Raw genomic sequence first — 18,056 nt, forward strand, 5'->3', positions numbered from 1 at the left:
ATTCTGTCCCCTCTATTCCTCCATCTTCTAGCAGCCTGCCCTGCCCTACATGACCTCTTCTTGTCTTCCCAGTCACGCTCAAAAACCCAAATGAAATCCTGCCAGATAGCTCATGTTCTGAAGCAACTTTTTTCATGATAAGCTTTTAAATGAACAGAAAAATATTTGAGCACCAACCAGACCACTCGACGTTGACTGTTCAACATTAATTAAGTAGATGAAAGCACATAGAATTAGACCAGAAGGCAGAAGAAATAATTTAGCAACAAACCTGGTAGTTCACGATCCTTTTAAATTGTGTCAGTGGGAGTGCCTACATACAAAGCGAAATACTGTAAATGCTGGAAATATAAAATAAAAATAAAGTGTGACATAAGCTTGATGGAGAGAGACACAGTTAACGTTTTGAGCTCAATATGATTGTTCTTCAACAATCCTGGGCCCAACTTGGTTCAGCTGCTTCATCAATGACCTTTCCTACATCATCAGGTAAGAAGTGGGCCTGTTCTCCCTTGATTACATTGTTCAGCACCATTCACAATTCCTCAGATACTAAAGAGGTCTGTGACCATATGTAGCAAGACCTGGACAACAATTAATTTTGAGCTGACAAGTGGCAAGTAATATTTGGACTGCATAAGAGCCAGGAAATGACCATCTCTAATCAGAAATAATCCAACCATCATCCCTTAACATTCAACGACATTACTATTGCTAAATCCCCCAATTTCAACATCTTGGAGTTTACCATTGACCAGAAACTGAACTGGACCAGCCAGATAAATATTGTGGCAACAAGGGCAGCTTAGAGGTTGGGAATTCTGTGATGAGTAACTCACCTGCTGACTCCCGAAGTCCTGTCCACAATCTGCAAGGCACAAGTTCAGAGTGTGATGGAATACACTCCACTCACCTGGATGAGTGTAGCTCCAAAACCACCCAGGCAAAAGCTTGATCGGCCTCATTTCCACTAACATGAACATATCCATGGGCGTTGCTGGCTTGGCCAGTATTATTGTCCATCCCCAATTGCCCTTGAGGTTAAGAGTCAACCTCATTGTGTGGATCTGGAATCACATGTAGGTCAGTCCAGGTAAGGACAGCTGATTTCCTTCCCTAAAGGACATTGCTGAACCTGATGGGTTTTTTTGACAACCAACAATGGTTTCATTGTCATCATTAGACTTTCAATTCTAGGTTTTTATTGAATTCAATTTCACCATCTGCAGTGGTGGTATTTGAACCTGGGTCCCCAGAACCATACCCAGAGCAATACCCTGGGTCTCTGGTTTACCAGTCCAGTGACAATGCCACTACGCCACCGCCTCACCTCGACTGCGCAGTGACAGCAGTGTGCACCATCTACAAAGTGCATTGCAGCAACTCAGCAAGGTTCCCTCAATAGCAGCTCCCAAACCTGCAATGGCTACCATTTAGAAGGACAAAGGCAGAAAATGGCTGATGTGAATATATGTGGATGATACTGCATTACTAAGCACAAAAGATGAAGTAGATGAAAAGTAAAGGATCATGTAAGATAATCAACATTTTGACAAAATATTTTCATTACTATTTGTTGTGGTTATTGTTACGATCCTTGTAGAGACCAGTAAATGTTGTTTAAAAGAAAGGAATCCTCACAACACAACTAGAAAGAAAACCACTGGGCAAGAGTTCACTTTTGAACAAACCAACTAAAAAAAAAAATAACTCGAACATCATGTTAAAATCTGGAGTTCAATCCTTCTCCAGTTCCCAGTTAACTGGATGGTGGTACAGGAGGCCAATCCTCTCCCAACCTCACAGATCAGATGGGTTGCGATTCTTTATTCAAGCACATTGAGGGAAGAGCACACCTCGGTCAAGCTGTTGTACGAATTCACTGATTACATCACAAGCGAGATATTATATAGAGTATGGAACCACAGTTATTTACATCCAATCAATAATAATTATATTAGGCAGGCTTCCAATTATAAGTTTGCATGTGCTATCCTTCTGAAGTTCATGCATCCCCGGAATAATTGGTAGCCAATTATGTTGCACGTTAGTCAACTGGACAGCAATACCAACCTTCAGTAGACATCGGTATTTTACAAGACAATAAAGTATATTAATAAACAGTCTCTCAAGGCTTTGTGGTTACCAGTACTCTATGTGCTCTGTTTTAGATAATTATTATTTATTTTCCCCTTTCACATCAATTAACAGGTGAAGGATTTTTCAAATAAACTGATACAACAAAGATACACCTTACATAGTTACTGGCACCTGCATATTTCCTTCACAAATTTGCCATTATGTGCATTCTTACAACCTTTCCAACCGAGCCTACATTTTGTTGAACCTCTTTCTTTCTGTCCAATCGTTTTGGCCCATGAGTCACCTTCACTAGCAGCTATATTCCGTCTGAAGTCTCATGGCACAGTTACCACTGACAAGGTAAGCATCAAGAGGTCATAAAATCCCCAGTGACTCCCTTCTCCAGTCCCTTTAAAAGGTCTGCTGGGCTTTGGCATCACTTAAACAGAGTATTGGGTATTGTCCAATCCACAATCCTTTGCTCTTCCTGTCTTCAATGTTCTGTCCTTTCCAACTGTATCATGCACACAGTCTCTGCTATGAGAGATTTGGGGCAAAGTTTAATGGCCTCGCCACGCCTGACTTGGTGATGCGATAAGACAATTAAATCTTGCAAGAGGCCTCTTGTGAGATTTGCGATGCTCAAAATGCTTCATGAGATTTAACAAAATCTCGCGAGACATCACAATCTGGATCTCACCCTTGCATGGCACTATTTACCATCTGGGGGAGTCTCCCAGGCCATTAGAGACCCCTGGGTGGGTGGGCTCTGGGCAAGGTGGTACCTTTGCAATCCCGCTGACACAGCTGCCAGGCTTGCATGGGCACTTTAGGCTGGCAGTGCAAACTTTCCAACCGGGGAGGGGGGGGTCTCGAGGACCCCGTCAGATGAAAGGTGGGTGAAGTGGAGGTCCGGATGCCGCGGTGGGGTGGCTGAGAGGGGGCGAAAGATCGGGGCAGCATTTAAAAATGATGCCCTGATCCGCAAATACCCTTCCTGCACTAGCGAGCTGAGCTCATCAGTAAAGGAAATGAATGTTAAGTTCGGCCTCAGCGGGTCATTCCTCGCCAAGGTCCAAAAAATCTGGCAAAGTGCAATGCTGAGAAAGATCCTGCTAAACATGCCCAAAACGGGACACTGTCCCATTAAACACGCCCCCGTTTCAACATCGCACCAGGATCTCTACAATGACTGCCAAACAGAAAACAATTCCACTTGGAGAGAGGGCTGTCCTTGCCTTCTCTCTGCATAAATTCCCAGTATTCCAAACTGCCAAACATAAAATACAGGCTACCGTTTACTCATTGCTCCTTAGCTGTTCATCCCCATGGCAACCCTGGGCATTTCTTGGAACCTAATGATGTCGTAATCAGGAAACCAATAACTCCTCCTTAAAATGCTTCCCAGCCTGCTTGGTTCTTAAAGGGACATCACACAAAAGAAATAGTGTCATCACCTCATCCAATATTGGATTAATTGACTAATTAAAACGATCAGAAATACATGTAGATTTGATCATTGAAGCAGATATCTAAAAATAGAATGGGTCTTGAGAGCCTATTATTCCATGTTAAATGTCAATCATCAAAAAGTTATGCTTGCACTCAGAATCACATTATAAATTATAGAAAGAACAGATCTGAAAAGTGTATCTCTTTACTGAATTCAAATCTGAATTATTTTATTTTATCTTTAGCAATGTAGCATGTAAAAATAAATATATGCTTTGTTGCTATAGCGACAAAATTATTTTGGAAGATATTACTAACATCAGCAGCCCTGAGCTGCCTTGCCTTGATGGGTAATTAGCTCCTCAAGGTTGATACTGATTGCAATGCCTTGAGAAAAATCATGTTGTCATTATTATTATCAATCTGAAGTTTGTTAAATACTGCAGTGTGGCATTCCCTGCGGTGTTCTTGTCAAAAAGTTTAGGACATTCCTTTGAAGTTATCACCACTCTAGTCACAATCTTTTTAGCGCTGAGTCACTTGTTAATGCATATCAGGACTGAGAAATAAGTGCATGGTTGAACTTTGAGCCAAATTGGCTGCTCTTAACTGAATTGCTGGCTTTGTACTTTTTGTTCATGCCTGGATAAGCCTTCGTTAGTCACATAGAATAATAATATATGTGCTTTTTAGAATCTTCCTCCGCCAGGGAAATGATAGCTTCCTTTCCCTTGAGTTAGATATGCAGATATTCACAGTCTACAGACACAAGCCCAGATATCTATAAATAATAACTTGCATTGAAAGTAATGAATATTTCTTGTGAACAATTTTCTTGCTTGTCTGAGTTCAAGTGCTCGCCTTTCAAAATGTTGGCTCGCAGTGATTATTTACAGAAGGTCAGGGGGCAGTGCGGGATTTTAGAGGGCCATGGAGTTGGAGGAGGGTCAAGAAGGTTGGCGGAGTCGTGGTGGGGTGAGGGGTGGGAGTGTACAGTGAGGATTCGGGGGAAATCAGTTGTATCGTCACCCAGGAGTTAGACATGGTTTTGTCCTGTCTAATATTTCCTGTTAACTGTCCATGAGTCGATACCCCCTGAAGTCTGCACTCTAACTCAAAGTTGCAGACTATTTGGGATGTTCCGGACAGCAAGGGACTTGCCCGTCAGAAGTTGAAATTTCTTGGATAATCCTTGCATTGGGACATCTGAGGGCCCCCAGTATATCTTATGGGTAGCTTCGGAGCACGACCATTGTGAGACCTGAAGATTTGGGCAATGTTTCAGTTCAGTGACCTGTCATCAAATGTGGAATGGCAGGTAACTAGGCAACCAACCTTGGTACCCATGTAATAATGTTTGTTTCATCTTTCACAATCATGTAAACCAGCTGTTGATTGGTTAAAAATGTGGAAGGCTTTATGAGTCGCTGTGATATGTCCAGGGGAGAGCTTTGATGTGATTGTTTGCTGTCAAATGTACTATTTTCAAATACAGATCAGTGGGATATTTTGCAATAGTAGATGGCATTGTGGAAAGCTGTACTCATACTAACAAATAGACTAATGAATTTCTATGATTCACGAATGCCTTCCTTTCGTTATAGAGCATTGAGATATTTTTATAGAGATCATTTACGTGTTCTTGGCAAAATAGCTAAGTATGTACAACACCAAATGAATAAATTAATTTCCATATCTAACAAAACCGAACATTTATGTATAGAAATGGAGGAGACTTGGGCTTAATATTAGGCGGGTAAATGTTTCATGTTTTAGACAAGTTCAGCCCATACTTAATGGCTAACCAGAAAAGAATTGAACTGATTCTTTTAAATGCATAAACCTCTAACTAACAAAGCAGTGCTCTAGATTCCAGCACCAAAGACAATCCAAAAATATGTGCGTATAATGGCAAACTGCAAATATTGTAAATCTCAAATACAAACAGAAACTACATAAAAATGCAGCAGATCTGCATTAATTTACAGATAATATATGTTACCTTTTTGGATATTGATGTTGGGTCTAACTCCAAAACCTTCCAACCTTTATTCTTTTCAGAATTGTTATATATTTTCTCCATTCTCCTTTTTTTAAATATATATTGTTGTCCGTGCCATGATAAGTAATGGATAAGAGTCCAACAGCTGCATTAATTGTTTATGAAGGGAGGAAATTTTTTTAAGCCATCATCTAAGTGGTAATACATCTTGCAGTTCATGAAATCTAGAAGATAATGTATGCCATCGTGCTTCAAGCCAATTTTTTCTGAGCAAGTTCACTTACCTTTTAAGATACATTGTTTACATTGTTTGCTAAATGTGAATTGTTGAAAGTTGACTCAAGGATGAGCATAAATTGAGACATAAATATTCTATGTTGCATCATTTTCCTTTACTCCGTATAATCCACCCTCGTATAAAGTCTGGCTTGATTGATTCTATGGAAACTGTAATATGTGCAACATCTAAAATTAAATCATGACATAAGACGAAGGAATATTGCATGAAGTCCTCTATACTGTGTCCTGGAATGTCCCAAGGCCCTATGTTTCTATGGTTCCTTGCTCCTCATTATGCATTTCCTAATACCAACAACGTTCTTTGACTTTGTGTCTGGAGGCCATATAATCATAGTCCATCATAGTTGGTGTAATTTGTTCTTTCCACATTTTCATGTTTCTATTTCAATGTTCAGGCCATCAGGACTTTGGCCAGTAATCAGTGTGATTCGGAACAAAAATGTGCATACCAAGTTCTGTCATAGCATGTAAACAATGGCAAACTCAGCAGCCCATTCATTAATGTGAATTGTTGCTTTCAAAGCTTGCATTTTTTTTAAAATCACATTTATTTTTAGGTTTCAATAAGATATTTTTCTTTGCCCTAAGTGGGCAGCACGGTAGCATGGTGGTTAGCATCAATGCTTCAAAGCTCCAGGGTCCCAGGTTCAATTCCCGGCTGGGTCACTGTCTGTGCGGAGTCTGCACGTCCTCCCCGTGTGTGCGTGGGTTTCCTCCGGGTGCTCCGGTTTCCTCCCACAGTCCAAAGATGTGCGGGTTAGGTGGATTGGCCAGGCTAAATTGCCCTTAGTGTCCTAAAAAATAAGGTTAATGGGGGTTGTTGGGTTACTGGTATAGGGTGGATACGTGGGCTAGAGTAGGGTGATCATTGCTCGGCACAACATCGAGGGCCGAAGGGCCTGTTCTGTGCTGTACTGTTCTAAAAAAAAAACTCTCATAACAATGACCGACCTCATTCCCTACGAACTGGATTGTGACCAGCATACATGATGGATGGAATTCTCTGATCCCAGTCCGCTCCATTACTGCTGCCAGCAAGGACGGGGAATTTGCCGCTCAGCCAAGTCCCCCATTCACTGCAGCAGGACTGGAGAATCCCACCAGCATGAGCAGAGAATCCTGCCCAATATTTAGCAATGTATTTTCTATCTCAAGTCAAATGCACTGGACAAGGCATCGATCTTCTGATTTGTCAAAAGAAGTAAAGTTAACATTCTATCTCTTGGCTTGGACTGTAAAATGTGAAAAATATTTATTAGAAGTACCAATAGAGATTGCAGCTTGTACTATACTGCATAACTTAACTATTCTAGTTTTGATTTCGGAAATAACTGGGACAATGCTTTACAAACGATGTCAGTCCATGCTAGACAATAGCCTCTTCCTTTAACAATAGTCTACAAAAGTGATGTTGAGTTTGATTGGAAGCCAAAGGTGGAAAGAATTGAGCAGTAAGGTGAAGAAGAGTTAAATTGGAGAGCCCCTGTAATAAGTCCACGGAGGCAGAAGTCCCGTCATCAGAATTCCTTTTATTTACAAACCCAACAGCTGACCAACCATGACCATTCAGTCTTCTGTCTACACCGGGAGTGCAGAGGATCTGACACTCCCTGTTATATAAACAGAAAGTGGTTCCCTGATTGGGCTACTAATCAGGCAACACATATTCTAATTGGCCAATCTCAAAGGCCTGGCCTAAGACATTACAGCCCCAAAAGAGGCAGGTTCAGATTTGTGGCCAGCATGAATATTGGCTCAATCATCTTGTTCGGTTCTGAGAAATTTTGACCCAAATCCCACTGTCAGCAACATTTCCAGACAGCTTTGTGCAATATTCACTGGAACTAAGTTAACAACAGAGTCCAGTTGACATAAGGCCATTGAACAAAGTTGATGGGTCAAAGGTATTCAAACCGAAACATTGCGGTTAGAAAGGAATAAATAGCAATAGAGCATGCAAAAACCTCGATACAAAATCAGCTTCCTTGTTTTCTAACCATATTGTAATATACTCCTGAAACCACAATACTCAGAAGTTACTGGGTATGAAATAAATAAAATGCACCGCTGATTCCTACTTACAATGTTATTACATTTAAATTGGCAATTTGGCTCATATCTAATTTCAGACATATGTGCTATACATTTTATCTTCCTTTCAGATGTTGATGTATCTGCTGTGTTTACAAAGTTTACTGTTTAGTTTTCAAAATTTGCAACATTCACAGTTTTTTAACAAATCATATGAATTATTAACAGGTGCCACATAAAACAATTTTGGGTTTATATGATGTTTTGGGTGGAAATGCAGGTGGTTCTTTCTCTTCATTTGGAGTCATAGAGTTTCACAGCACAAAAGGAAGCCCTTCCGCCCATCATGCCTGTGCTGGTCATCTATTCTAATCCTACATTGCAGCTTAGTCCGTAGCTTTGTATGCTATCGCATTTCAAGTGCTCATCTAACTGCTTCTGAAAGGTTGCGAGGGTTCCAACCTCTACCACCCTTTCAGTCAGTGAGTTCCAGATTCCCACCACCCTCTGGGTGAAAAATATTTTCCTTAAATCCCTTCTAATTCTCCTGCCCCTTACCTGAAATCTATGCCACCTTGGTTATTGACCACTCTACAAAGGAGAAATGTTTCTTCCCATCTAAGCTACCTATGCCCCTCATAATTTTGTACCCCTCAATGAGGTCCCCCCCATCAGCCTTCTCCGGTATCTAAGGAAAATAACCCCAGCCTAACCAGAATGTTGTTAAATATTTAATTTCATTTTACTTTTTATTTTGCAATTCAGCATTTCTATATATTTAAAAACTACGCACCTCAACAGTCACCTTTAATATTAATATAGCATTTCATTTCCTCTTCATATCCTCTTCATATTGTAACATTAAGAACAGTTTCCACTTTAAATGTTTGATGCTAGAACTGTCAGACCTCTAATGAAGAGCCAGAGCCCATGATATACGACAAATCCATCTATTGGAAATAGGCAATGAGTTCCCAAGTTCAAACAATCTTGCATCCGAATGAAGATGGAAAGATTATTAACTGTTGTTGTTGTATTTTAAATGTTGCAGGTCCCCCAGGATGAATGGGGAGGATATCCACTGGGAGGCAAAGATGATGAGATCCCTTGCCGAAGGATGAGAAGTGGCAGTTATATCAAAGCAATGGGAGATGAAGAAAGTGGTGAATCTGACACCAGCCCAAAAGGTTCGCCAAAAGCTACTAGTCTCCATGAAACGCTAATGAAAGCTGCTGGTCAGAAAATAGATCATCAGAAGTAAGCATTCCTTTTGTTCTTTTCGTTGTTTTAGGAAGCACGGCATTGTGTTTAAGCAGGGTAGTTATTGCACCTGATGTTGCCCATTACGTTGAATATTTAAAGTGTCTTAGGTGCAATATACATAATAAATCTTAACTAGGTATGTACCTAGGAATGTACGTCACGGTGGCGCAGTGATTAGCATTGCTGCCTCACAATGCCAGCGACCGACTCTGGCCTCAGGTGACTGTCTGTGTGGAGTGTGCACATTTTCCCTGTATCTGGGTGGGTTTCCTCTGTGTGCTTCGTACAAAGTGCGCAGTACAAAGATGTGCAGGTTAGACTATGAGGTGAGTAGGCCTAGGTATGGTGCTCTTTCAAAGAATAGGTGCAGACTCGATGGGCTGAATGGCCTCCTTCTGCACTGTGGGGATTCTATGGATTCTACCGTAAGGAAAGAAACTTAAAGATTCAAATGATGTTTTAAAATGGCAACAAAAATAATGTGTCCGAATACAAATTGAGTACATTGTAGCTGAAACACTCTTGATGTATGATTGTCAATAGTTGTTTACTGTATTCAGTTCTGGGCAGCACACCTCAGGAATGATATATATTGGCCTTGGAGTGGGTGCAGCAGAAATTCACCAGTACACAAAAACTAACAGGATTAAGTTAAGAAGGCAGTTTTTCAGAGTCTGTCCTGGTTTGTTTGAATATTCAAGATTTAGGGATGATCTATCATGGTGTTTAAGCTGATTAAAGATTTGAAAGGGTAAATGGAGAGATACTATTTCTTCTGGTGGACCAGTCCAGAACGAACGTGTTATAATCTGAAAATTTAAGCTAGTCTGTTCAGGGTGATGTCAAGTGGAAATCTGGAAGACACTCCCCCAAAATGCTGTTGAGGCTGAGTGGATTGAAAATCTCAAAGCTGAGATCGATAGATTTTTGTCAGGCAAGGGTATCATGCAATATAGAACATGTAAATGGAGAGTTACAATACAAGCACGCCGTGCTCTAACTGAATAGCCGACCAGGCTCAAGGGGACATTGCCATATTCCTATTCCTATTTAATAATGGAGTTGGGCATGAGGTCTTTGTAATAATATGAATGAGGAACGCTAGTGAAGGGTTAATTATTACATCTCAGTGTAATTCAAACATTGGAGGGCATCACCAGTTCTGAGTATAAATATCAGGGACTGGATTCTGCAAGCGTCCGTGCCAAAATCGCGTTTGGCGCGGGGGAGGAGAATGGCCGTTTCCCCGGAAATCGGGACTGGTGCTGGAGAATCGCTCGGGAATCGCTCGTGCGAGATCTATGGGGCAGGGGACCACTGACAGAGGCTGCCCCGCGATTCTCCGCGCAAAGCTGGCCGAGTTCCCGACGCCGTGGTTCTAACCACGTATTGGCCGTCGGGAACCTTGGGTAGCGGCTGTGGACTCAGTCTGCGGTCGCCCTGGTGGGGGGCAGGAGGATTGAGCACCGGGGGGGGGGTGTCTTATGGGTGGCCAGGGCAGTGATCGGGTGGCTCGGATCTGCTGGCGTGTGCCTTCACGGGGGGGCCTAGATTTAGGAGCTGTCTCCGCGTTCTGAGTCTGCCATGGTGCTCGCCGCAGCTGCTGCAGGCCGCCGCTGTGCGCATCCATGGGCTCCCGACCGGAAGTGCGGCGCCCCGTATCCGCAGCCAGAGCTGCGAGAAGAACTCCGGGGGCCTGCTAGTCCCCTGCAGGTAAGTGAATCGCTCTTGACTTTTTTAAGGAAAGTCAAGAGTGAAACGCCAGCTTAAACCTCTGGCATGGGGACATAGCCCCGTTTTTGGAGAATCCAGCTCCAGATCTCAGGAATCTTTGGTAGAGTTAGCAGAGGAGAAGTATTGATCACAGCTCAAGGAATAGTTTAGATTAGAGAGAAGTAGCATGAGGACATCAGTAGTTAATTCTAGATTATGGATTAATGTTTGGGAAACTCAGTTTTACATTATTAGTAGTTATAGCTCTGTAGAGTGTGCGAACTCTATTTAATTTAATCGTTATTCAATAAATCAGTTTTGCTTCAATCTAAAGATTGGTGGTTTCTTTATCATCAACTCATCCGACCACTTTGGATCACAAGGCAAAGAATAACAACATATTACCACATTATATTACCATATAACAGTCTTCTGATGGAGACACTTGGAACTAACACATAATTTATAAAATGCTGCATGATGGAGGCTGTGTGGCACATAGTCCATTAAACATTGAATTTAGTTGGTGGAGTGTGGTGCTCCAGTGTGGTATGTCGTATGCAGTGGCTGGAAGAAAATGACAACAAATGCTGCGGCACAATTTAGCAGTCTCGTCGCGCCCGACTTGCTGTCAGGACAAAGCCATTAAATCTCGCGAGAGGCCAATCACGAAATTCGCGATGCTCAAAACATCATTGGGCATAATCCAGATCAGCACATTTAAATGAGCCATTAGGCGCATTTAAATATGCATTTGCCGGATTCACCTGGCGCCCGGGACTCAATGGCCATGCCTGAGAAAACTCACTAAGGTGCCGTTTAATACTGGTCCACTCAAACGTGGAACATGCGTAATGGTATCTGGGAGGGTCTCTCAGGCCATTGGAAACCCCCGGGTGGTTGAGAACAGAGCAGGGTGGCATCCTGGCTCTCCCTCATGCACCCAGGCCACGGCAGTGCCTCCTGGGCAGTGCCACCTGGGAACTCTGGCAGTGTCTTCTTGGGGGCATTGCCAGGCTGGAAGGGACACTGCCAGGGTTCCTGGGTGCCAGGTTGGCACTGCCAGGGGTCAAGCTTGGGGAAGGGGGCCTTACCAGATGGGATGGGGTGGTTAGTGGCGGTACCTGGGGCCGATCTATGAAGAGCCTTTCCTGCTGGCGAGCTTCCCTCTCAATGTGGTCTTGGGGGAGAAAATCTCTCCGAGGCTAAAGAAAACGGTAAAGTGCCATTGAATTGCACAATGTTTCTCAGCACCAAAGTCCCCGAGACGCACGCTGCGAAACGCGCCATTCAGCGAATTTGAACTCAGGTCCGCTGAATCGCACCTCCAAAAATTATTTATTTTTAAATCCGGTACTTGACTCCCATTTTCTTGAAGGGTTGCTGAGCTTGTGAAAGAGGGTGAGTTAGATTGAGTGACAGCAATGGCCGATCACAGGCTAAAATAGATCCACTTGCACCCAGATTGCCAAATGAATAATCTAAGGAAAATTAAATTGTGAAAGTTGCTGGTATTTCTACCTAACATTGAGACAATGAGCACAGGATATAAGATCTATTCATATTTCAGTGCTGCAAGACTGAATTGCTGAAGAAGGCAGTGATTGAATTTTTTGCGTTTTCCTTATTAAACACTTCAGTGAGTTCAACAAGGCATATAATTAGTGAGGAAAAATGTGGTGTTTATTTTAATGAAAATCTGTGATAAATACTCCGCGTATATTTATGCATTTAATCGAAAACAATAGCATCTAGAATATAGAAACAGGAAATAGAGGCAATGCATGTCAGCATTTGAAAGGAGAAATGCAAGTTAAAGTTTTGGGTAGGATTTGTCATAAAAGTTGGACTGCCATCTCTCTCTTGTTATTTCTTGATGTCTTTAAATTGAGATGGCTGTTCTTGTGCAAATACAACTTGAATGTAGAGGTCAAATTCATTGAGACTGAATTTATATAAGACACGTTTAGTATACTGCAAGATGCTAACATTGAACATGTAAATGTCAAGCAGTCATGGTTTATCTATTTATGTCTACAAGAGGCAGCACACTTTGTGTGTGATGGGCTGGTTTCTGTCATCAATAGGTTCAATATCATCAATGTCATCTATCTACTTGTTGTTCATGGAAAAGATATGTCATGTTTAGAACTGGAAGATGCCAAATATCTGTAGGCAGCAGCTCACCAGAAAATTCCACAAAAAGGTTATAAGTTAATTATGGGTAGCCATTTAAGTGCCGCAATTCACTGTTAGACATGACTTATTTACACATAAATTGGTCCACAATGCACCTATTTGCAGGAAGCTGCTAAGGCCCAATACGGTGGGCAGGAATTGCACACAAACTAATGACCAGCAATTGCCAGACCAGAATTTTGGATAAAGGCAAGAGATGTGTGTCCTTTACCCAAGAAGGAAGCAGACATTAAACCCTTTAGCTTGTAGCAACCAGCCCCAGGTGAGGTTCCCTCAAGTTTATTGATCTAGACGAGACTCCTCAATTTGACACTGTCTGGCTGGGATAACCCCCCCTCTTAAGTGTCACAAACCCAGGTGAAGAGGGATGACTGGCTCTGTGTCTTTATTCAACCCACCCTCTGCTGGTTTAATCAAAAAGCTTTTAAACCCCAGATGTGTGTTCCAAGCGGACCGAATGTACTCGCCTGCCTAGCCACGAGACCATTATCCCCACGGTCTTGGTGATGAGAGGGCCATCATGTCTCTTCTTCTTTAACTGAGATGGCAATCGGTCTTTGGGTGGTTTTACAAGTTCCTTGTCTCAGCACAGGGAGGAGTGCTATGTAAGGAGTTTATTGGTCCTTCGAGAAACCCCCTGCAGCCATTCCTGTCAGTGACGAGTTGTACATTCTCAGCCATTTTTGGTGACCTTGTCCATTTTTAAAAATATACAACTCAGGTCTTTTTTAAAGTCTCATATTTCCTGGTATAATTCCATAGTTTTTCTCCATTATCATGAGAATATATTCAAATAAGGGCTCTGTCAACGTATACACTCTGAAATAAAGATGTTAAAAGCATTGTTCTGCCAATACCAATCCTTAACAGTTGCATAAAAATGGAAATCATTCCATCCTTTTCAGCAATCAGAGTACACATGAAATGGGTCCTTCTATTGTAAGATAGAACTCATTGCCATAGAGTGTTTGAATAGCTTTTGTCTTCCAAATATTTTGTTATTTGATGAAAGTGTTGTTGAAGCCGTGGAGTCAGTTAGATTATTGCCAATTGATGCAGAGCCCATCAAGTGGTCATTGCGCCCTCTTTTGGCCCAAAAATGGTACTGCAGCACTACTCTGATTTGCACTTTTGAGGGTCACTGCCCACTATGGAGGAGTGCAATGTCAGCGTCGGAGCAGGCTAGTCTATTGTCCCATTCAGTGAGATCATGACTGATCTACATCCTAGAGATGTAGTCCAAAGATGTGCGGGTTAGGTGGATTGGCCATGCTAAATTGCCCGTAGTGTCCTAAAAAAGTAAGGTTAAGGGGGGGTTGTTGGGTTACGGGTATAGGGTGGATACGTGGGTTTGAGTAGGGTGATCATGGCTCGGCACAACATCGAGGGCCGAAGGGCCTGTTCTGTGCTGTACTGTTCTATGTTCTATGTTCTAGCTCCGTTCAGCTGCCTGGCTCCATAGCTCTCAATACCCTGGCTGAGAAAAATCAGTCAATCGCAGATTTAAAAATTAATTTAAAAAGCTGACGTTTATTACTTTTTGTGGGAGAGAGTCCCGCATCGCACTTTGTCTGTGAAGATGTGTTTTCTAACTTCTCACCTGGATGGTCTGGCTCTGATTTTAAGTTCATGTTCCTCTGATCATAGACAGGCCAGAATTTTTCTCTATCCACTCCAATTCTTCCAAAATCTTAAAAATCGAGAATAAATCATTCCATAATCTACCTGAATTTGAGGAATTACTAGCCTTGCTTATGTAATTTCTTCTCAGAAAATTAACCCTTGGAGCCTTGGTAACCCTAGTGCAATACTGACAACTGTACACAGTGGTCCAGATGTGGTCTGAACAGCACTTTGCGCAGCTTTGGTAAAACATCTTTCCCTTTCTATTCTACTCCTCTAGTTTTAAAAACAAACATTCCAATAGCTTTTTTGATTATTTCTTCTACCTTCTCACCACGTTTTAGCGACTACAAGAACATCTGAATCTCATTCGTTCCCTGCTGTTCCTAGCTTTCCACCATTTAAATAAAATGCGGAATTACTTTGTTTTTCATCCAAAACAATGACCTCACATTCATCTTGCCTTGAAATCCATCTGCCACAACTTCACCGACTCACTGACCTAGGTGTACATCTTTGTAATTTAAGCCTCTGTCTACACTCCTTGCAATTCCACCAATCTTTCTGTCAATAGCAAACCTCAATATATGATTCTCTATTGTGTTATTTAAATCATTAAGAAATATATTTAATTGTTGAAACCCAAGCACAGATCCTTGTGGGCCACCACTTGTCACTTCCTTCCAATTCAAGTATTATCCATTTATTTTGTCTCTTGCCACTGAATTAATATCCTCACTAGGTCAACAATTTACCTTCAATTACATGAGCTTGAGTTTTAGCTGACAGTCTCTCATTTGGAGTAGGGAGGCCATTTTAGTCTAGATTTTGGTTTGAGGATCAGCTCGCACCTGAAGCAAATGGCCCGAGGATTGGTAGGAATTAGTTCTCAGAACTCCTCAACATACTTGATTGTGCCTTCAAAGGCAGCTGATCTGAGCTAAGTGATCAATATTGGGCTCCATGCCTCGCTGGCAAAAACTCTCAGGTAAGTTCCAGGAGGGGCTAATTGGAGCCATATATTGCGGGGGTGAGAGATTTGGGGGAAAGTACTCTTACTTGATGATGTGTTAGGCAGGTTGGTTCGATATGGACTGCACTCTATGCAGGGAAGTTAGAAACGGATGTCTAACACTGGAGAAGATCCAACACTGTTTTATTCAACTATAGAAGTGCTATACATATTCAGCTGTGGGTCGATACTATACTGATCTGACTGGTGACCTTGTAGTAGCCTGACCAGACTTACTAGCTACACATGGTATTTGCACTTGCTACTCGTGGACTTTTACTGTCTCAGTAGCTGGGTCCCGAGAGCGCGGGAAACCTAGTGCCCTCTGGCTTTATAGTGGTAGTGTCCTGTCTGGTAATTGGCTGTACTGTGTAATATACTTACTGGTCATCTTCTGTGTCAATCACTGCCTGTCTGCATCTCATTATATACATGAGTTGATATTATGACACTTGACTTCTCAGGAAATTTTGTTGAGACAAAATACATAATTTATTTTCCCTTGTCAGATTCAGAGAACTCAGAATGGAGAAGGCCCTTCAGGGACTAAATTCTGAATAGAATGCTTCGAAAGGAGCCTAATGCTGGGTTTAGCGAGCTGGTTAGCTTAGTTAGTGAAATAACAGGTGCGTGATACAGAACAATGCCAACAGCATAGGTTCGATTCCTATTCTTGCTGAGGTAGACTTGGGACCTGCCTCCTTGCCATCCCCTGTCAATGGAAGGCAATTGTAAATCATCACTGACAAAAACTGCAAAGAAAACACCTCAGGCAAAATCAGCAGCAGACAGTGAGCCAAGAACATAACATCAGAAGCTACTTAATAATGAAACAGGTGCAATGTGAATTTGCGAATCTGGAATTAAAAAGGCATTCTCCCTTTCTTTGTGACTACACATGGCACGACACCAATGCGTGTTTTCGATGTCAACCATTAATCCAGGCACAAATGTCTGCCCTGTTGCATCGTAATCAGCCTCTGCAATACAACAGAAACAGAGTTGTGCCTTTCTTAAATTAGCAGATAAAGGAATTCCCAACAGATCTGCAAACTCACTTGTTACTAATTCTACTTTAGTAACTCAACACACTTCAACTCAATTATATCAATTTGATTTACAGAATTTCTTCATGAAAGATTACAGTTAATTTTTTTATTGTAGCTTCAGTGTTAAAATAATTTGCTTAATTGACCTACAATTTAAAAGGAGTATCAGTGCTCATCAATTGAGACCAAATGAGGCAAGAATGTTTTGAAGTTATTTCTGAATCTCATTGTGGTAGTCCACTGTTATTTTTCTGAGTTAGTCCAATTCAAATCGATTTAAAGATGTCTTCTTAGATATTATTGTCAAGTATTGCCAAGTACCTATTAATGAGTTTGGTGCAAGCAAAACGGTTAAAAGAATATGTATTTGCGAATCGGAAGGAAGAAACATTCTCCCTTTCTCCATGACCTCACTTTCTCTGTGACGCCATCTTCTGCACTCCTCAGGTGTGTTCACACCACAATATCCATAGGTAATTGGAAGCTATCTGTATGAAATACCAGCAGAGCCGTGTGATTTCTTGTTACCAATGCTCCAAATCAGACACTGCTTCTTCCATCTCTTTGTGCTATTTATGAGTGGCCTTAATAATAGTCCAGAGTTCATAGACTTTAGAGTCCATAAGGTCAAGCTGTCAGTGTAGGGCAATCCGAGGAGTTTAGATAAATGAAAGGAAGGACAGCCAAATATGGACTATATGATGGATAGGGGAGCATTAATCATTCTGCTGGTGAAGCTATTCATTTTGGTCATAAGACTAGAAAGGTAGGCATGAAACTTATAAATGATGATTTACAGAATAAGTTGGGCGTGCTTGTATGAGGAACACAAAAAATTACCATGTAGGCACAGCGAGCAATTCGGAAAGTGAATGGCATGTTGGCAAGTTTTGAGCCCCGTATCCAAGTAAGGATGTGCTGGCCTTGGAGAAGGCCCAGAGGAAGTTCACAAGAATGACCCCCGGAATGAAGGACTTATCATATGAGGAGCGGTTGAGGACTCAGGGTCTGTACTTGAGCCATGATTGAATGCCAGGGCAGACTCGATGGGCCGAAAGGGCTAATTCTGCTCCTATGTCTTATGGTTTTATGCCTTGGATTGGAGTGTAAGTAAATAAATCATCTTACAATGGTATGGGGCTTTGGTGAGACCACCTGGAATACTGTGTGTAATTTTGGCCCTCATATTCATATTCAAGGATGGATTGGAGGTAGTCACTAGAGTGGTCCCTAGGAGAGGAACGTTATCCTATCATGAGAGGTTGAGAAAATTGGGTCTATATTGTCTGGAGTTTTGAAGAATGAGAGTTGATCTCATTGAAACATTCAA

General features: G+C 41.8%; 1 protein-coding gene across 5 annotated transcripts in view; it reads left to right on the plus strand.

Moving 5' to 3' along the window:
* dlgap2a (discs, large (Drosophila) homolog-associated protein 2a) overlaps nucleotides 1–18,056 on the plus strand; it is a 1,284,003-nt gene that overhangs the window by 1,165,241 nt on the left and 100,706 nt on the right. For all 5 annotated transcript variants that reach the window (XM_038800403.1, XM_038800402.1, XM_038800404.1 and 2 more), the window contains one exon: nucleotides 8,919–9,124. In XM_038800403.1, coding sequence (XP_038656331.1) covers nucleotides 8,919–9,124 — 206 coding nt within the window. The remainder of the gene's footprint in view (nucleotides 1–8,918; nucleotides 9,125–18,056) is intronic.

The sequence above is a fragment of the Scyliorhinus canicula genome, chromosome 6 (genome assembly GCF_902713615.1).
Source record: "Scyliorhinus canicula chromosome 6, sScyCan1.1, whole genome shotgun sequence".
NCBI lineage: Eukaryota > Metazoa > Chordata > Chondrichthyes > Carcharhiniformes > Scyliorhinidae > Scyliorhinus > Scyliorhinus canicula.